The 20,722-nt window shown below is 32.8% G+C and overlaps 1 protein-coding gene across 1 annotated transcript; it reads left to right on the top strand.

Moving 5' to 3' along the window:
- Positions 1-17,430: 17,430 nt before the first annotated feature.
- LOC103680231 (ATP synthase subunit g, mitochondrial-like) lies at positions 17,431-17,742 on the top strand. Its single transcript, XM_040642906.1, is given in 1 exon segment — positions 17,431-17,742. A coding segment is annotated over 1 exon segment (312 nt).
- The last annotated feature ends 2,980 nt before the right edge of the window (positions 17,743-20,722 follow it).

Here is a 20,722-nt window from a genome sequence, read left to right as displayed (position 1 = left end):
ACAAACAATCAAACAAAAAAATAAGAAGAAGGAATGGGAAGAAGAAGAAAATGGAGATGAAGGAAAGGAATAAATCTGTTTACTTGAAAGACTTTCTTCTCTTGGCTTTTGAGAAAATACTGTTTCCTGCATTTCCACTTACTTTATTGGATACTCCTTTGTCTCACCCTCTACCTAACCTTTGGATATTTTAGGGCTCAAACCTCAATCTTCTCCTCTATCTAAATTCATTCTTTAGATGACTTAATCCAGTTCCAAGTATTTAAACACCATATGTATGTGGATGATTTCTAGATTTATATCTCCACTTATATTTCTTTCCTGGATTCACATATTTTATTGCCCACACAGCATGTGCACTTGAAGGCATGATGGGCATAGAATATTTCACATAGCCAAGCTAAATGTTTGCTTTTCCCATCCAAATACGCTCCTTTTGCAGTGTTCCTGAACTCAGTAAATGACTGAGTTCATTTATTCAGTTGATCAGACCTCAAAACTGAAGTCCTTATTGACTCCTTTTTTGTCTTACCTCCCCCAAACCAAACTTTCTGCAAATCTAGTGGATTCAAAGCTTTAAAATTTACCCAGAACTGTGTGCTTTCCCTGCCATTCAGCCGTTTTTTTCAAGGAACCCTGGTTCCTTGCAGTGGGGAAATATAATTTAAGCACTAAGAGCTTGTTACTACATATACTCATTGCTATGGGTGTTTCATTGCTTTCAGACTTTTTCAGTGAACATAGCTAAGAAGTACCCCATTCTGTATTTGTATTTCCTTTATTCCACAGTGAGAACCCTGCCTCCCAAAAAGATCAATATTTTCTCTATCCTAGAATATACACAGTTTTAGAATACTAAACTAATACGAGTTCTGAAAGCAAACATAATGAGAAAAGTTCAATATTTCTTTATATTTTTTATATTCTTGCCAGAGTGCAGTCAGATTGCTATTTTAAATGTTATACAAATTAAGATTTTTTTCTCTATGTGCTTATGCTATTTATTTGATATAATTTATAATCTAGTTAATTTTTTAAATTTTAGAGTCTGATTTATTCATCTTTTTAATTTAATTTTATTGTTTAAATCTTAAAAACATTTATATGGTACAAAAATCAAAGCTATATAAAAAGATATAATCAGAAAAGTTTCCCTTTCCATCCCTGCATCCTCCACCCTAATCCTATAGGTTATCATTTTCATTGGTTTCTGATTCATCCTTTTTTGTGTTTCTTTTTGACAAAAAGACCTTGAGACAGAAAGTAAGGATGAGCTAAAACACTAATGGGGTCATGTCAAACAGACACAGGAACCAGCTTGAGGTGGCTCCCACTGAGCACATTTGCAATAATTTGGACATCAAAAAGAGTAATGATGACATTAAATTGAATTAAAAAAATAATGAATCCATAACAAAAGTCATGAGGTTGGGAAGGAAAGACACAGACAGGAAATTTCTTTGATGAAGGATGACAGCTAAAAATATAGAAGGAATAACAGGATTAGATCACCATTATGTAACCCCTTGTGTAATGTTAATTTGTGAAATAAAATCATTATTGGATGATAAAACTGTTCAGTGAAATGTTGTTAGTAAACAGGATATTTACATGGTTCAAAAATATTACCTCATAGTGTACTTATTAATTATAAGGGGGGAAATTCCACTTTACAACAGAGAGAATTAGCAAACACTACTTTAACCAAGCATTCATGTTTAGATTCTCCAGTTGTAAAATAGCCTGACATTTCTGTAGCCCCTGGTGTTATGCAGGGAGAAGCACACAATATCAACTATAAGGTGTTTTGCTGGAAATTTTTCGCCTAAACATAATTACATGTTAGATGAATCCAGAATGTAAGGTGTTATGTAGAACAATTGGCCTGAATTCTTTAAAATATTTAATGCCAGGGCACTTGGGTGGCTCAGTCAGTTAAGCATATGCCTTTGGCTCAGGTCATGATCTCAGGGTCCTGGGATTGAGCCCTGCATTGGGCTCTCTGCTCAGCGGGGAATCTGCTTCTCCCTCTCCCTCTGCCCTTCCCCCTTGTTCATGTGCAAGCTCTCTCTCCCTCTCAAATAAATAAATAAATAAAATCTTTTAAAAAATAAAGTATTCAATGCCATGAGAAACAGAGGAAGTGGAGGGGCTTTGTTTGGATTGGAGGAGAACAAAGATACATTAGAATTGAATGCCATGTATGAAACTTGCACAGTTGCTGGATTGAAAAATATAAAAATGAAGACCTATAAAGTACATATTTTGACAATTGGGATAATTTGGGTAGGAACTCTATGCTGAATAATGATTTTGAAGTAATATTGACTTTCATAGGTAAGGTAATACTGCTATAGTTGTATAGGGGATGGTTTTTGTTGTTAGGAGATGCCTGGTGAAATAGGTGTTTAGTGGTGAAGTGTCATGATGTCTGTAGCCTGTTTTTGGATGGTTTAGCAAAAAAGTAGTGTGTGTATGGGGTGAGGAGAGAAAGACAGCAAAATGTATGTCAAAATGTCACAGGTGCTGAATCTCAGTAAATAGTATATGGGTATTCATTATATAGTTCTTTCAATTATTTTGGGGGGTTGATCATTTCTAAGTAAATAAATAAAACAATATATCCAGAATCCAACAATTCTCACTGTCTTCACTTTTGGCATTTAATCCAAGCCACTGTCATTCAGAATGTAGATTATTGTAATAGCCTCCTAACTGGTACCTCTGCTTCTACTTGAAGTTCTCCACACATCTGTCAGAGTAGTCCAGTTAAAATGTAAGTCACATAATGTCAGTTCTCTGCTCAAGGCCCTCCAGTTGGCTTTCTAGAGATGCAAGTCAGAGTCATTTTAATGCACCTTCTAGTACTTTTTAAATTTATTTATATTTTTCATGATATTCCTTGAGAGAGATGAAAATTGGGAAGATATCAGATATTACTTTGGCTTGCTGGTGTGTGTGTGTGTATGTGTGTGTGTGTGTGTGTGTGTGTGTGTGTGTGTGTGTGTTTATATACTGATGATGCAGAGATGAGCTATGTAAATCCCCAACTTTTTAAATAACATTCACAGTAATTTCAGCACAATTTTGGGGAAGATAGTGAAGGTGTGGGAGCAACCCCATAAATCTCCAGAATGACAAGAGACAATCATGTTAATGCTGACTTCCAAATGGCCAGCCAACTTGTTAGATTTAAGTAATCCTCACTGAGGATTATAGGTTATAGAAGTGATTATAAAAGCAGAGATAAACTAATTAGCAACATGCTTACTCTCTCCTTAAATCTTGCTTCAAGCACAACAGTTCATTTCCACTTTCAAACTTTTCAAGCAATCATGAGTAGGAATAAGAATAGGATGAATTGTGGTAAACTATTATTTAAAGGATGGAGGCTCTTAGAAGTTATTCCCTCTCTCTCCTCCCCAAGGCCCAGTTTACTTTAGGTACTTTCTACCAATTTGCCCTTTATTTAGCTTCAGACCTATTACATAGCTATTATATAAACTTTCCTCTGAGTTAAAATTCATTTCTGCAACCAGGGTAGGCCACACAGAATTTTCTAGCTAATAAACATTGCTCATCATTTTCTTTCCCATTAAGAAACATAAGTTTTAGAATCAAACATTCCTGATTAAAGATCTATTACTCATTAGCTGTGTGGCCTTGTATAGTCTTAGTCTATAAAGAAGGATCAATAGATTACCATCTTTATAGGCTGGTGGTTAAAAGTTTGGTCTCTGAAGCCAGAGTTGCAAAGTTTGTATTCCAACCCTACCACTTCACCACTTACTGACCATGTGGTCTTGCAACTTGCAAGTTATCCTCTCTGTGCACGTTTTCCTTCACTATTAAATGGAATAATAAGACCCACCTATAGGGTTTTATGAGGATTAAATATTAATAAACAATAAGTAATAAAATGTAAGTATTTTTATTGAAAACTTATTATGTTTTAGATTCTGTACTGAGTGCTTTACATGTATTAACATATTTAATAGTATATGCAAAGGTCCTGACTGGTATATTTCAGAAAATAAAAAAAGGCTTGTGAAGCTGCATATGTAGTAAGGAAGAAAATGGTACAAGATTAGGTATTTGAGGTAGGCAAGAGCCAGATCATGCTCCTTGTAGGCTATATAAAGGATTTTGGATTTTATTTTAAGCACTGTGTAAAATCTTTGAATGGTATTATGCTGGAAGTATGCTTTATTTCAAGAAGGAGTACATCCAACCATGTTAAAGGCTACTAAGAAATCTTAATAAGGTAAGGACTAAAAATTAATGAAAGTACATTGCATTTGTCTAATATGGAGTCAATATGTGATCTTGACAGGAGTGTTTATATGAGGCCCTATATAGTGAAACTCTAGTATATCTCCAATTTTAATGCCTATAGTACCTAAGAAAAATAATTTGTTCATATTCATTTTGGTGTTACACTCACCTAAAGGACAATGTACTAAATGACTTCTGTAAATCTCTTCTAGTCCTCAGATTCTAAGATGTTCATGCTTTTTTATGTTTGCAAGTTTTTAAATGTAAGTGAAGCCTTAATCAGAGACAGTATTACTATTGTTGGTAATAAAGCAGCTATCGTTTCCATTTACCAATCTACACGGATTATTTATTTGATAAAAGTTTGGTCAAATATGTCCCTGAGCATTTTTATTTCAGAGAACTGATGGACAGGGCCAAACCATAGAATATAAAATTAATCACTGCATAATACCCATTCAAATGGTAATAATAATTCTCAGGTATCTATCCCCTCTCCCCTTTTTTTGTAATTTATTCATGCCTTCTATTTTCTTTTCTTGCTACTATTCATTCTTTGGCAATTTCACTGTTTATTAGCATATCTATCAGATAGTGAAAAAGAAAAGCAAGGAAAATAAGTTGAAACAAATCAGATTTTTTTATTATTCATCAGCAGATCTCAAAAAGCAGCTGTAGGAAGAGATTGGAAATTAATTTTTGAATGGGCATTTTGGATTATCTCAGTCATACCTTATGCCTATGTATCACAAAAATAATCAACTTTATTATTGACAAAACTAAATCTAGTGTTCTTGATCTCATATATTTGGTAGACTGCTCTTTCAATAGTACAAATAACAGAACATTTCATAAATATTTATTTCACTGCTGATCAATTCAGCAAAATTTATTAAACTTTTAAAAAAACTTCTGTAGATGTAGAATGCCTACTACAGAACTAGAAGAAACAAAAGATGCATTTGATATGATCACTGCCCTCAGGGCGTTTATGAACCAGCAAGGGAATCTGACTTAGACACCAAAAGATAAGAAAAGACAGTAAACTATCATTCAACATCAATGATAAAGGCAAAATGTGTACTAATAAATAAAATTAGAAGATATGAAAGACTTACATTCTTTATCTGATTTCTGAAATTAACTATTATGGTACTTCCACTCTAATAATGAGTCCATCAGTAACAGAATAAAGTGATTAGAGACAGTTTGTCTTTGTCAAGCATGGAGTCAACTGAGATTTTGCTGAGTGGGTCAGGCTATGTTTTTACCACAGAAAATATCATTGGTTTGACAGGCTTAGATATGGTTAGGTTTTTGGTTAATTAAATGTTCTGACCTAATTTTTTTCACCAAGAAAGAAATCATTTTCATTTGACCTTTTCTTGGCTATAAAGCTTATCATTTGGCTTGAGACATCACTATATTGATGAAATATGATTTATAATAGTATTTCCCTAAATTATTTGGTTAATAGGACACATTATTTGGACGTTATTCAGAATCGTGATTCTGAATAATTAATACATTTAACAAATATTTATTATATGCTTATTATGTGAAACAGAATCTTTGTATTATACATCCTTCCCATTTCCTTTCCCTTTAATGCAAATAGACTAATCTTCCAAAAGGAATGAGACAAACACCACTCACTCTCTATAAGAAAACAAGAAAATGCATATTTATAACATATTATAGCAAAATTATGATTACATATCAAATAAAAAATCATATGTTGTCATAAGGTAAGAAATATCTGAACTTTAACTCACAGAAAAAAAATCATTTTATTTTTTAAAATTGAGACTTTGGTAATTGTGTTCCCTAAACTGTGAGTGCTTATATGATGATAATGAGGGCTGGGTGATGGATTCTATCCAGCTGTTGGTGTAGCACAAAGAGAGACATCTGAATATCTAAAACAAAACAAAACAAAACAATTTTCTGCTTTTTAACCTTACTCAGAAAGTGTGAACAGCTTGGTTGAAATCCTTCCTCACTCACCTCCTGGAAAAAAGAAGTCACATTTTATGGCAATGCCAATACTGTCATCATCATTAAGAAATAAAAATAAAATAAAATAGCAAACAGAAATTAGCAACACAATCACAATTTCATTGAGATTTACATTATATAATTTCCTTTAAACTCCTATTGAAATTACTGTTTGGTGTAGTTAAAATGATCTGCTTCACATAACCCAATTAAAAAAGAAACTTAAATATGTCTTATATTACTGCTAAGTCTGTCTACACAAAGTCTAAACAATCCAGAGCAAATTGAAAAGTTCAATCAACCCACTGTTTAGGCTATATGATGCCAAATTACCAGTTTGAATTTTCCCCATTGAATTGGCCGGATGTTTTAGTATTGCTCAGACATAGCCGAAGAAAGTATTCAACCACTTACTATTAGATGATTGTATCAGAGGGTGGATATTCACATGCCTAGCCACACCCATACAGGCAGTAATACACCCTTTGCATAAAGTGAAGCACACCGTATAATTTTATGATGATGGTATGTCAGTAGCCATATTTTATCTTGAACAGGAATTATGAGGACATACTGCAGTTACATAAAACAGAACCTTGTTTTACCTAAGCTCTAATGAATTAAGGTAACTTATTGTGCATAGTTTTTCATGTGTTTAAAATGCCTAGAATGTGTAGTTATTTATACTTTTTGAATTAGTGATCTGAAGATTTTTCTAATGATAGAATTGTGAGTTCCAGGCTAATATTCAAAAGGAAATGTGATGATGAATTTTCAATTTGAAGGAACATAAATGAACAAAAATGTCTTAAAAAAACCCAGCTGTCTACCTGACTTATCCAAGAAAATGAACAGTGAAAACAAGCAGCTGCCCTGTAGTAGACTTTGTGGTAAAACTGATCACCCTGAGCATAATGAATTTTTTGTGTGTGCTTATTATGAACTTGGCGAAGTTTCTCTGGTATAAATATTTAAATGTAACAATGAAGAGAAACAGCAATGGCCCAACATCCGAGAGAGAGCCAGAACTGTTTCTGGGAACTTTGAGGTCTCTGAGAAAGCTTACTTTCAACTTGCAATTCTCCTTTTAGAATTAGAGTTAGAAACTGCTTTATCCTTAAGTTCTTACTGGGCCCAATTAAGGCACATAAATTTTACTCCAGTGTATAAAGGAAAAGAAAAGGGGAATGAACAGGAGTAAAAAAGTGACAACAGAGATATGATGGTAGGGGAAAAGAGAGAAGGTGTAAGGGGAAGGAAGTGTAAAGGCAAAAGGAGGAGAGAGAGGGGAGAAGAGGAGAGAAGAGGCATCAGTCAGTGGGAAAGTAGCATTGGCATTTTTGACGTGTAGTGTAATAAGTACGCATGGCCTAAGCTATCAAATAAAACCAGGTTTACTCTTCTCAACGTATTCAAGGAGTCTTGGATATAGAGCAAGATTAAATGATTTCCTGTGATTCCATGTGCAAAAGTACTCAACATACCATTATTTCTTCTTGAGTTTTACACCATTTCCCAGTCATCTTGGTTGTACACTTGCTAACACCATGATATATTAAAGGCAATTCCTTTAAGTGTTAAAGCACTTTTTCTTTAAAAAAAATCACATTGCCTATAAGAAAGCTTTTAGAGTAAAAGAAAATAGGGCTCAGTTAAATATGTTAGTGCTGTCCTACAAAATTCTGGTATGAGAAATCCTAAATTACAGAGAATGTTATTAGTGTATCTGTTTATAAGCAGCCTATATGGGAAAATGAGTAAAACATTTAAAAAGTCAATATTAGGGCATGATTTTATACAGCAAAATTCAGCTGGTAAGATCTATGATGCTTAGGAATGCCAAATAATTACATTTTTTAAAATTTCTGCTATATGTTCTCCCCACTCTCCCAAATAAAACTGCTTCAGCTGGCTTTTAACAAGAGGTACAGCTGCATTATAATCATTACAGCAAGGGAAAACAGGCAACAACTAATAATAGATGGAGGTTGGTGTTTAGGTGGTAGAGATATATTTAGCTTCCTGGCAGTCAAAGTAAAGAAAGGAAAACTAATGGGCTAACTCTCATTTTCTAATAACAGCAAACAATACAGATTTTCAGATAAAGACAAACTCTCTAAACCTTCATCTTTGGGATAAATTACTGATGTGATCCTTCATATAAGAAGTTATCAGGCAGCAAAATATTGTCTTGGATAATTTTACAACATAAAATCAAGGATAGCCTTTATATGCTTTTCACTAATGACCATGGATAAGAGTAGTGGGAAAATATGAAACTTCATATTTACTGAGGCATTTCCGTAGGGAACTATATTAGTATTGTTTAAATATGTAGCACTCTGACAATCTGATTTGAGAACTATAGCATAGAGATTCTAACTAGTGCATCCCTGTTTCAATGGCTTCCATCATCAAGATAATCTGTAGTCTTTAAAAATGTACACGTCTGGTTCTGATTCTCTAATATGCTGTTTCAATATGTTTGGAATGGGGATAGGGGAATCTGTGTTTTTAAATATCTTTCTCTTGTTGGTTACTCTGACTATTTGACATCCTTATTCTCTGGGTTTCCTCAGAATGCAACTAGTATGTTTGTGTCTGATGTAAGTAAGCATTATGTTTATCTGATGCTATATTATTATCATTTATTTATTTTTTCTCTGGCTCCCAAGAAGATATATTATAGACATTCATTTCCCCAGATGACCTCTAGGAATCCAAACTTTCAAAACCTTAAAATTTGAAACAACAGGAATAGCACTGGCCTGAGTTTCTGAAAACTCTACATGGCTGCAAGGCTTAATTTTTTGTTGTTGCTTGGACAAACAAGTATACCACTTAAAGATAAACCCAAAAAAGTACATTTAAATACAAATACAATTGAGCATCTACTGTGTGCCAGGAATTGTATTACTTTATATATGCTATCTTATTTAACCACTAGAGCATTTCTGGGATGGTTATAATCCTCATTTTATGTTATGAGAAAACTCAAATTCATAGTGGTTAAGCATTGCCCAAAGTTACACATCTTATAAGTGGTAGAACTGAGATTAACTGTATTTAAAACCAAATGTTTGTGGGGCACCTGGATGGCTCAGTCGGTTAAACAACCAACTCTTGGTTTTAGCTCAGGTGATGATCTCATGAGTCATGAGATTAAGCCCTCTGTTGGGCTCTGCACTCAGCAGGGAGTTCGCTTGAAGACTCTCTCCCTCTGTCCCTTCCTCCCCTAAAATAAGTAAATCGATCTTAAAAAAAAAAAAGGTTTATCACTCTCTTATGTCATTTCTTTTTTTTAAGATTTTATTTATTTGTCAAAGAGAGAGAGAGCATGAGCAGAGAGGAGGGGCAGAGGCAGAGGGAGAAGCAGACTCCCTGCTGAGCAGGGAGCCCGATGCAGGACTCAATCCCAGTACCCTGGGATCATGACCTGGCCGAAGGCAGTCACTTAACCAACTGAGCCACCCAGGTGTCCCTCTTATGTCACTTCTATGGTAAGTAATATGGTGTGCTACCTACTGTGGGGTTCATGATGATAACTGATAGCACGGTTTAAAATCAGAGTAAAAAGATGTATAGTGCTCCCACTTACTAAACAAGAGCAAAAATAAATGATTCGTTTGAATGTTAAACTTCTTTATGAATCCATTGATCTCCAAAGTCTATTGCAACTAAGGTTTCTTCTTCATAATTGTCCCACTACAAAAAGCTTAGGAAAGATGACCCTTTGATCATTTTATGAGGGTAGAGATTGTCTTCTTGCCATTGAGAAATGGACCAAAGAGATAATAACCAGGTGTTAAAAATGAAAACACATAGCATATGAAAACTCTGATTGAAATATTTTGAAATAAAAAAGAATCTTAAAATCCCATTAATAAACAATTACCAAAGAGCCAGAATTTAAATAGATCTTGTTAATTGTGTTTATCTCAGTGTGAAGCCATGTCAGAAAGCCTAAAGCAAATGTATTTTGTTAAAAGTACTACTGGCACAGCAGGCCCTGAACATTAAAAAGAAAGCTTGTCATTATGGGGCTGCAACCAAGAGAGAAGACTAACATCAGTCTAAATCATTATATTATATCTTAAACTTGAAATGCTGCATTGCAAAGCTATTTATGTCCAACAGAATTCCCTAATACCATGCATTTGTCTTAATACTACTTGAATTCAGCATCTATAATCTGTTCAAAATCAAATGAATGACAACCTAGTGACTTGGCCTATTGCTCATATTCAGAGTGTACGCTTGGAACTAATGCCAATATTAAGTGATACAAAAATGATTTTCCCTTCATACGGATTGAGAGTCTAACAATAAAATAGAGGTCTATAATCTGAGAAGAATGAAAACAGTTGATAGGGTTTCTGGTTCAAGACAACAGGCAGCACACATTTTATAGCCCCTTTTGGGGAAAATCTCCCTGAATAATCGTAATGAAGTACTAAAGATAGTAAACGTGTAAATTCCCTGGAAACGAGAAAGGCATCAGAACACCAGAGCTCTGACACATCTTCTGGAAGATGGAAGAAAGGTGAGACCATACTGATGGATAATCTACAATGGCAAGAGCCACAGATGAGGGCATGCACACAATGCTTCAGGAGCGGTTAGAGCTGCTTTTACCAGAGAGGTGGAATGGAAAAAAAATTATAAACCAACATGATTGATGGTCTACCATAGTTGTTTCCAAGTTTGTGTGTGCCCATGTAAAGAGATACACAAGATGATTCTATGTGGTACACAGAAAAAACATTAATGTCTATTCCTACTTATTTTCTATCAAAAATAAATACATTATACTTCTCAATATTTTATGAACAGATTGACAGTTGTCTTTGTATGTGATTTAGAAATATATATAATATGTACTTTATATATTAAATATATTATTGGTAGGAGAAGGGTCAGGGAGTAGGAGGGCAGAAAAATAGATATTATAATTTATTTATACAAATTAATAAAAATAAATATGAATTCATATATATAATTACTGATGGATGTCCTTTTTTGGAACTGATAGAGACTGTAGAATAGCTATGTGGGTCAGCAACAACACCCTATACTGGCCTTTACCTGCAGGCAAAGACCAAAGTGCTATTGCCTAAAGAAAGTATAATCTGCCAGAAAGGGGTTAGTGCTATTGTTACAGTAGCTGATACTTCACAGAAAAGCCATCTTTATTTTGATATATAGAAGAGTGACTGTGTGCCTGATTTCTGCCATAAACACTAAAATATAACCCAGTAGTTTGATGCTAGATCTGACTTTCAGGAGGCCCATGAAAGAAAAAGACCTTAATAATGAGAGAAGAATTCCTTGATAGCGCCTTATAGTAATCCACATAGTGCTTTATTTGTACATATGAATAGAAAACCAAGCATCATCAGATATTTGAGAAAAACTGAAAGTACGAAAGGAAGCACAACTAACCCTAGAGGAACCAGGGAAAATTTGGAAGAAAATAACTTTTAAAAATTATTCTAATTAATATTCTTGGGAGAATCAAAAAAATCACACATTCATAAACAAGAACAGGTGGCTTTAAGAAAATAGTAGTCAGAAAACAAGAGAAATTTAAATTTGAGTAAAGGAAAAGTTAATAGAATTCAAATTGAATGTAAAATAAATCACGAAAATATTACATATCACATAGATTATCAAAGTTTTATTGGCAAACAGTAAGAATCAAAGAACAGAGCCATTGGTAAATGAATATCTAATAGAATATCTAGTAGAATTAAATCAGTTAAAAATTGAAGGAAGAGAAAAACTGATAAATATGACGTGATAAATGTTTCACAAGAAGATAATTTATATATCAAAATGTTAGGGGAATCCTCTAGAAAGCAAATGAAGCCTTCAAATAGTTTTTCAAAAATTACCTTCTTTATTTTCATGCAGTGAAATTAAATGCAAAATAAGAAATATAGTAGAATATTATCTTATAATTTGGTTGGAAAAATTGATCTCTAATTCCCCCCAAAAATCAATACTTCTTTCATTAATTGTTTATTTCTAAGATATTAATCTATAGTTTTAATTAAAACATAAATGTTATTAAATATAAGATTGAGTAAATGTATATTTTAATTTTTTCCAGGCAAGCTCTCAATAAAACATTTACTTTCCACTATTTTCATAACTATGAAATTTTCACTTTAACTACAATTTTTTAAAACATGGGTAATGAGGTCTTAGAATAGTATGATTTAGGAAGCTGGATGATCTTAGTCATAGGCAAATAAGGCATACATTTCTTATGTCAACAACCAGATAGGAAAAAAAAAACCCTGACTTGTTATGCCAGGAAAAACAAGAAGCTCTGTAAGGATGTAATGATCCAAATATGAAGCAATCTAAAATGTGGTATGATTTCGAGGATTAAATGGAGTGTAAAGTAGAAGAATGCATTAGACTTTGATACTTGAAGCATCTTTCATTTTTTGTAGGTCTAGTCATGCTACTTGGCTCTACAGTGAAAATATTTACACAATTATAATATTAAAAAGTATTAAATACATATTTATATAACCTTAAAAACTTATGAAGATGGATATTTTAATTATATTTAAAGTATAGTATTTATGTTATAAATCTTGTCAAAGTAAAAAGAAAAAGGTCATGTTAACTCAAGTTCAGATGCAAAGGGGAAGATTATATTTTCTCTCTGACTTAGTGGGGGAGTTAATGGCTATAATTTAAAATCAACAAATGGAGAAATAAGGTTTTATAAAGATAATCAATAGAAGAATTATAGAAACAAATGTATCTAACATATATTTGAAAGATTGGAGAAAAATTCCTCTGAGCTCAATTCTTCATATTTAAATAAATTGAGGTATAAGCATATTACTTAAAGTTACTGTGATAATGAAATGAAACAAATGAAATGACTACTAAGTAGTAAGGCTAATAATATAAGAATACGGTGGCTTTTTAAAAAAAATTTATTTAAAGCCTTCCATTACATTTAAAATTTTATTTCCATGTACATGTGTTATATCTTTTTCTTCCTCACCCTCTAATTCCATCCTCCTGAAGTAACCAGTGGTAACAATTTGATGTGTGCCCATTCGTACCCTTCTAACTGCTTATTCTTTCTTTTTCTCTCTGTTTCTCTGCCTCTGTCTTTGCCTCTCACACACATACAAGCACAGAAGTTATTTTTTGTTTTATTTTAGTCCAACAGTGAATATATGATTCACATTACTCTGAAATTTTATTTTTTTAATGTATAATTTTTACCTCCATCCAGGTCAATATATAGGTTCAACTCACTCTCTCGACTCCCCATCCCCCAGCTGGTAAGCCCTGGACCAGATTGTTTGAACTTCAGGTATTTTAAAATTTAGTTATATTATCAATTAATGTAATTAATCCAAATGCTAATTTTTGTGGTGCAAGAAGTTTCTTTTGTAAATTCAGAGTATGGATAAGCTAATTAAGATATCTTTTTTCAATGGCTCTAAGTGTATTACTTATTTTTAAATAAAATGCACAAATATAGATTTAAAAAATGGGGGGGTCACCTGGGTGGCTTAGTCGATTAAATGTCTGCCTTCGGCTCTGCCTTCGGCTCAGGTTTTGATCTCAGGGTCCTGGGATCAACCCCATATCAGGTTTCCTGCTCAGTGGGGAGTCTGCTTCTCCCTCTCTGTCTCTCTGCCTCCCCCCCCTGCTCCTCGTGCTCTCTTTCTCTCACTCTCTCTCAAATAAATAAATAAAATCTTTTTTTAAAAAAGTGTTTAATTCAGAGGTTTTAGTACATTCATAAGAATATGCAACCATAGCCATTAATTACAAAAATATTTTTATCACTACAAAAAGAATCTACATACCCATTTAGCCATCTTTTCTCATTTCTCCCTCCTCGTCCTTCCCAACCACTAATCAAATTTCTGTCACTATGGATTTGCCTGTTCTGGACATTTTATGTAAATTGAATCACATAATATGTTGTATTTTGAGACTGGCTTCTTCCACTTAGTGTAATGTTTTCAAAATCCATCTATATTGTAACACGTACCGGTACTCCATTTCTTTTTATTGCTGAATAGTATTACATTTTAGGGATATACCATACATTATTTGTCCAGTGTTCAGTTGATGGACATTTAAATTGATCCCATTTTGGGGCCATTATTAACAATTCTGCTATAAACATTCATGTACAGGTCTTTGTGTGGACATTTGTTTTCATTTCTATTGGGTACATACCTAAGAGTGGAAGTGCCAAGGCATAAGGTAACTATGTTTAAATTTTTGACGACCTGCCAAACTGTTTTCCATAGAGGCTACAACATTTTATATTCCCACCATCAACGTTTTATCAACTCTTATTATTGTCTGTTCTATTTATCTGCCACCCTAGTGTATATGAAGTTGTAAAATATGGTGATTTTCATTAGCACTGCTCTGATAGCTAATGATGTTGAGCATCTGTTCATTTTCTTAATTACCATTTATATGTACATTCTTTGGAGAAATGCATATTTGAAAACTTGGTCTTTATAAAAAATTAGATTGTGTACTTTTTATTGTTGAGTTAATATATTTTGTTATACATTCTGGATACTAAACTCTTATGAGATATATGATTTGCAGATATTTCCTCCCATTATGTTTTTAAATTTTTATCCCTCTTGTGGATCTCTGCTTTTTTATTGGGATGTTTAATACATTTATATTTAATCTAAGTTCTGATAATTAAGAATTTGTGTCTGCCATTTTGTTATTTTTTATATGTCTCATGTTTTTTCTTTCTATTTCTTTATTCCTTACTTTGTTGTAAATGTGTATTTTCTAGTATATTATTTAATACTTTTGTAATTTTAATAAAAATTTGAGTTATTTCTTTAGCAGTTTCCCAGAGGATTACGATTAACATCTTAACTTAAAAACATGTACTTCAGTGTAATGCCATCTTAATTTCAATTGTATATACACATTGATCCTGTATATCTCAGTTCCCATGTGCTGGTTCTCATGAGTTAGATCCTAATATCAACTCAGTTTAATTATTGTTTTATGTAGTTTTAAAAAATTAGATAGGAAAGAAATAATTATAAACCAAAAAATCAGATAGGAAAGAAATAATTATAAACCAATAAAGCATTTAATATCATAGTTTATATTTTACTATATACTTACCATTACTAGTGCTATTGATGGATTGATTGATTGATTAGAATTACTGTATAGTGTCTTTTTATTTTATCCCCAAGACTCTATCTTCTGGCAAAAAAATTCTCTGTTTTTGTTTATTTGGGTGATATGTTAATTTCTCCTTTATTTTTGAGATATAGTTTTGCAAAGTATGGAATTCTTGGTCAACAGTCTTTCTTTTAGCACTTTAAATATGTCATCCTACAGCCCTCTGGCTATAGATCTTATTAAGGTTTTCTTTTATGTGATGATTTACTTCACTCTTGCTGTGTTTTATATTCTTTCTTTTTATCTGGTTCTGAATTTTGAGTATGGTGTGCATAGTGTGGATCTCTTTGAGTTTATCTTACTTGGAAATTTTGAGATTTTTAGATGTGTAACTTAATGTTTTTCATCAAACTTGGAAAACTTTCATCCATTATTTTAAAAAATATTCTTTGGGCTCATTTGTCTCTTTTCTCCCTGTTTGGTACTCCTACTATGTATATGTTGATATTCTTTGTGGTGCCTCACAAGTTTCTGAGGCTCTGTTTACTTTCCTTAATTCTTATTTTCTTTCTATTCATTGGAATGGATAGTCATAATAGCCTATCCTCAAGATTATTGGTTCTTTCATTTGTCAGTTCAAATCTGCTGTGGAGTTCCTTTAGTGAATTTTTATTTCAATTATTGTACTTCTCAGCTTCAGATTTTTTAATGACTTTTATATCTTTATCTGTAGTCTCTATTGAGATATTGTTCTCATACTTTATTTTTAGACATGATTTCCTTTAGTTCTTTGAACGAATTTATAATAGCTGATTTAGTCTTTGTCTATTAAATGAAATGTCTGGGCTTTTTCAGTGGAACTTTCTATTGACTGCTTATTTTACTGTGTATGGACCATTCATTTTTGTTTCTGTGCATGTTTCATAATCTTGGTGCAAACTGGACCTTTATATAATACAATGTGGCAATTCCAGAAATCAGAATTGACTTCTTTTACTCAGAATTTGTTTTTGTTGTTGTTTTTTTAGTGACTTTCCTGGACTACATCTCTAAACTCTCTATTCTACGTGGCCACTGAAGTCTCTGCTTGGTTAGGGTAGCTGTCAGTGAATGATTGGAGAGGTTTCCTTAAATACCTTTAACCAAAACATTTTCTAGCCTTCTGTGTGCGTGTTGAAGCTTGGTGCCAACATTCTGGCAAGCAATTGCCAACTCTGCCTTAGCCTTCACTGGTTGTTATATAGAGCTTCTATAGGTCCACCAGAGATGAGACAGTAGGGCCTCTCAGATCTTCCTGAACATGCACATAGGGTGTACATGCACTTGGTGTTCTCAATTTCCAGGAATATGTGGGATGTCTTCAAAGCCCACAATAGATATCTCACTTACCAACTTTTCCTTTTAAGTTTTTAGTCATAATCTTGTTTGCTCCAACTGTTATCACTGCCTCAGGAAGCAATTAAACCATTGTCACTATTGTTTTTGATTGTTTTGATGCCCCAGGGGAAAGGCTGTTCCCAGTAAGCTTAGAGTCAGGTCAAGCAAAAATATTCCCTGAGAGTGGGGTTTCTAAGTAACTGTCATAAATGAGTCTAATAATAAGAATTCTGTAGGGTGAAGTTTTAGCGTGCTCCAAACCTGATTTTCCCCCTCTAGTGCTGTTCAGCAGCTGGTGTTAATGCATTATAGTTATTAGACTGCAGGATTTCAAGGATCCATGGAGCTGAGGAGAAGAAAATGGGTATAGGGTAAGCAAAACCTACTGTTACTTCCAAGATTTTAACCATTTTTCTTGATAAATGCTCCTTGGATGGTTATAAACATCTGGTTAATTTCCAGAGTTTGGGAGAAGATTATTTTAACAATTTTTATCACTTTTTTATTGTTTTTGTGGGAGAGCTGACTCTCAGAGGTCCTTACTCCACTATTCCTAAAGCATTAGCCCCGTTCTATACAATTTAAAGATTTTTTTAGACTTTACATTTTGGAACCATGGCCCAGTTTGTCTGTAACCACAGGGAGAAGGCCCCCATCCTGGTGAATGCTGCTGGGACTTACTTGAAGCCTTGATTGGCTGCATTTTGACACTATGCAAAGGTTGAGCTGGTTCCTTCAACCCCTCCTGAGATCCTTACAACTATTCAGAGCTTGAAAAAAATAGTAAAGTATCCTCAAACCAGTAGCCTCAAAGGGCTCACAATTAAGGAAGCTCTGCTGAATGGTTTGGTGGCCACTGAGGTGTGGCTGTGGTTTTATGCTGGCAAGATCATAAGCAAGCATGGCATCGTTGGCTATAATGTTTGAAGACCAACCTTTAATATCTGTTTATATTTGGTTTATTATTTGAGTGTTCTTGGACCATGTGTAATCACACTGGTATTTGAATAAGATAGTGCATCAAAAAAAGATTCTTTATATATTCTTATTACATTTATCTCTTGATATTTTATTATTTTGTTAACATTTAAAATAGGATGGATTACTCACTTATAAATTAGGAGAGATAGTGAAGAAAAAAAAACTTTTGCTTTTTGTTTATCCTATACACAGAAGTCTTCCTAAATTTTATCATCCATTTTGATAGTTTTTTTTAAGTGGAATTTCACAGGTTTTCTAGATCAATAATTAAGTTAACCACAAACAAAAAAATGTTTCTTGTTTTCTAATATTTACACTAATTATTTTAGTCTCTTATTATATTGAATAAAACTTCTAAGACAAGTCTTATTGGCATGGTTGCCAATCTCATTGACTTCACTAATCTACAAATAAAGTAATATTTGATGTTGGCTTTTCATGAATAGTATTTTTCATAATTACTATTCCTGTTTTATTAAGAGTCATGCTAAGAATTGGTTGTGGAATGCTATTAAGTATCTTTTCAGTATTTAAAGATATAACCATATGATTTTCTTCACTTAATTTGTTAATGTAGTGACCTTTGTTGATCTGTTAACAGTTGAAATGATGAACATTCTTGCAATTTTATAATTAACTTTATGTGATTATTTTGTATTACTTTATTTGTTGATGATTTTGACTGTTAATATTTCATTTAAAAGTTTTGCATGACATTAATGTTATTTTTGTATCAAAATGAAATACTAACTAAAAGCCCAATTCAATGATTTCCTTATCCCTAATATTGAAGTGAGACTTTTAGATTGCTTTTATTACTCAAACTCCAACTCAACTGGTTGATTTAATATGTTTTGTATTTTTAGTTTGCAGCTGATATTAGCAATCATACTAGTACATATATTTTGTTTCAACGATTCTTATAAGAGCAATAATAAATGCTTGGAATATAAGGAAAAAGAAGAGAAGATACAATAGATGATGGGTTAGTTAAGACAAAGAAACAAGTGGTGATTGTTTCTGTCATTACTGAAGAATGCCCCAGAATAAGTAACTGTGAATTATATTAATAAGAGAGATAGATACAGCATAAGTAACTGTGAATTATATTAATAAGAGAGATAGATACAGAGAGACAAAGGAGGAAACATAAAGCTCATTAAAAAAACATAATAATAAAAAGAGAAAAGGTGGGATTCTCTTTTCCTCAGAGACTAATGTCATGCTTGTAACTACATTCTATCATTGGACTGTGGTCTGTTTTGATTAGTTCTGTGATTAATATCAGTTATTGCAGAGACAACTATTATGTATTTTCTGGTAGGTACGATTAAGATGAGTTCTGTGATGTGAATATATATATATATGAATATATATACACAAAAAATATACACATATAAATATATAAAATATATATGTATATACTTATATACATATAAAATATATATAATAAATAAATAAAAGTAAATAAATTATATATATATATATTTTTTTTATTTGAGAGAGAGCAGGGTGGGGGAGGAACAGAGGGAAAGGGACAAGCCGACTCCATGCTGAATGTGGAGCCTAACATGGGGCATGATCTCACGACCCTGAGATCATGACCTGAGCCAAAAATCAAGAGTCAGATGCTTAACTGCCTGAGCCACCAGGCACCCCATTAATATATTTTTTTAAGTGTTATCCATTTTGTATTATTAGAATGGAATTAGCTTAAACAAAGTGAATTAATTCCTAAAATAATTTTTGGGTAAATCATCTCTGATTCTAAACCCTGGAACTTTGAGAGGTTTTAGTTGTTCTTGTTGTTTGAGAGGTTTTATTTGTTCTTGTTGTTGTTGCTACTGTTATTTTCCTTTTTACTTCAAAAGAATTTTAGACTTACAGAAAAATGATAAAATCATACAGAAGTCCTATATTTCCTTCATCCAACTTCTTCTAAGATGAAGATCTTATGTAATAATTAGATCACAATAGTAAAATTGTCAAAACCAGGAAATTAACATTGGAACAATATAATTAATAAACTGTAGAACTTCCTTCAATTTTACAAAGTTCTAACTAAACTCTCAAGTTTTTTAATTATGTTTTTTGTTTTAGTCCCATTGTAGTTAACATACAATGTTATATTAGTTTCAGGTGTACAATATAGTGATTCAACAATTCCCAGTGCTCATCATGACCCAGCACTCATCATGACAAGTGTACTCCTTAATCGCCATCACCTATTTCAGCCATCACCCCACCTCTCCTCTGATAACCATCAGTTTGTTGTTCTCTATACCAAGTTCTCAAGTTTTAACTTTTTGACTTTTTTCATCTTGAGCTTCAACTGATTCAATATGTCACTGTTCCTCTTTTTGTTCTATATCTTCCATTATCTTGACAATTTTGAAGAGCATTGGTCAGTTATTTTGACATACATGTATTTGTTTTCTTTTTTAAGTTATAAGATAAATGATGGAAAACAGAAGTCCCTCCTATGGTACAAAGAAACACCTTCTAGGTCTATAAAGAGCTACAAATTTAAATGACTAAAATCGTAGGTCTGCAGACTATTTATATCCGGAGGTTTTTCCCTCAGAGTAGAGAAAATGGAAAAGGATTGGAAATTCAATATGCTTCCTAATATTTGCTCTGGTGCATTCTCCAGAATATTCAGAAACCTAGTTATTTTCTGCATGGGAATTGAATAACTTAGTTCTGATCTGAGTGGAAAATGGATAATATTCTCTCAAGATTGAAATATAATAATTAAACTGATCAGAGAATAATTCATTCATTTGAAAAGAAATGTGAAAATGAATATGAAGATAACCATGTTTGCATATTCAGAGAATTACCCATCTTGTTAGATTCATTATTCCCAAATAAATGTTAGAGTTATTAAAACCGCTATCCTTTTAAAAAGACTGAAATTCTAAAA

The sequence above is a fragment of the Ursus maritimus genome (genome assembly GCF_017311325.1).
Source record: "Ursus maritimus isolate PB19 chromosome X unlocalized genomic scaffold, ASM1731132v1 scaffold_X1, whole genome shotgun sequence".
NCBI classification, from domain to species: Eukaryota; Metazoa; Chordata; class Mammalia; order Carnivora; family Ursidae; genus Ursus; species Ursus maritimus.
The sequence above is the reverse complement of the archived record's forward strand: the minus strand, read 5'-3'. Positions and strand labels throughout refer to the sequence as shown.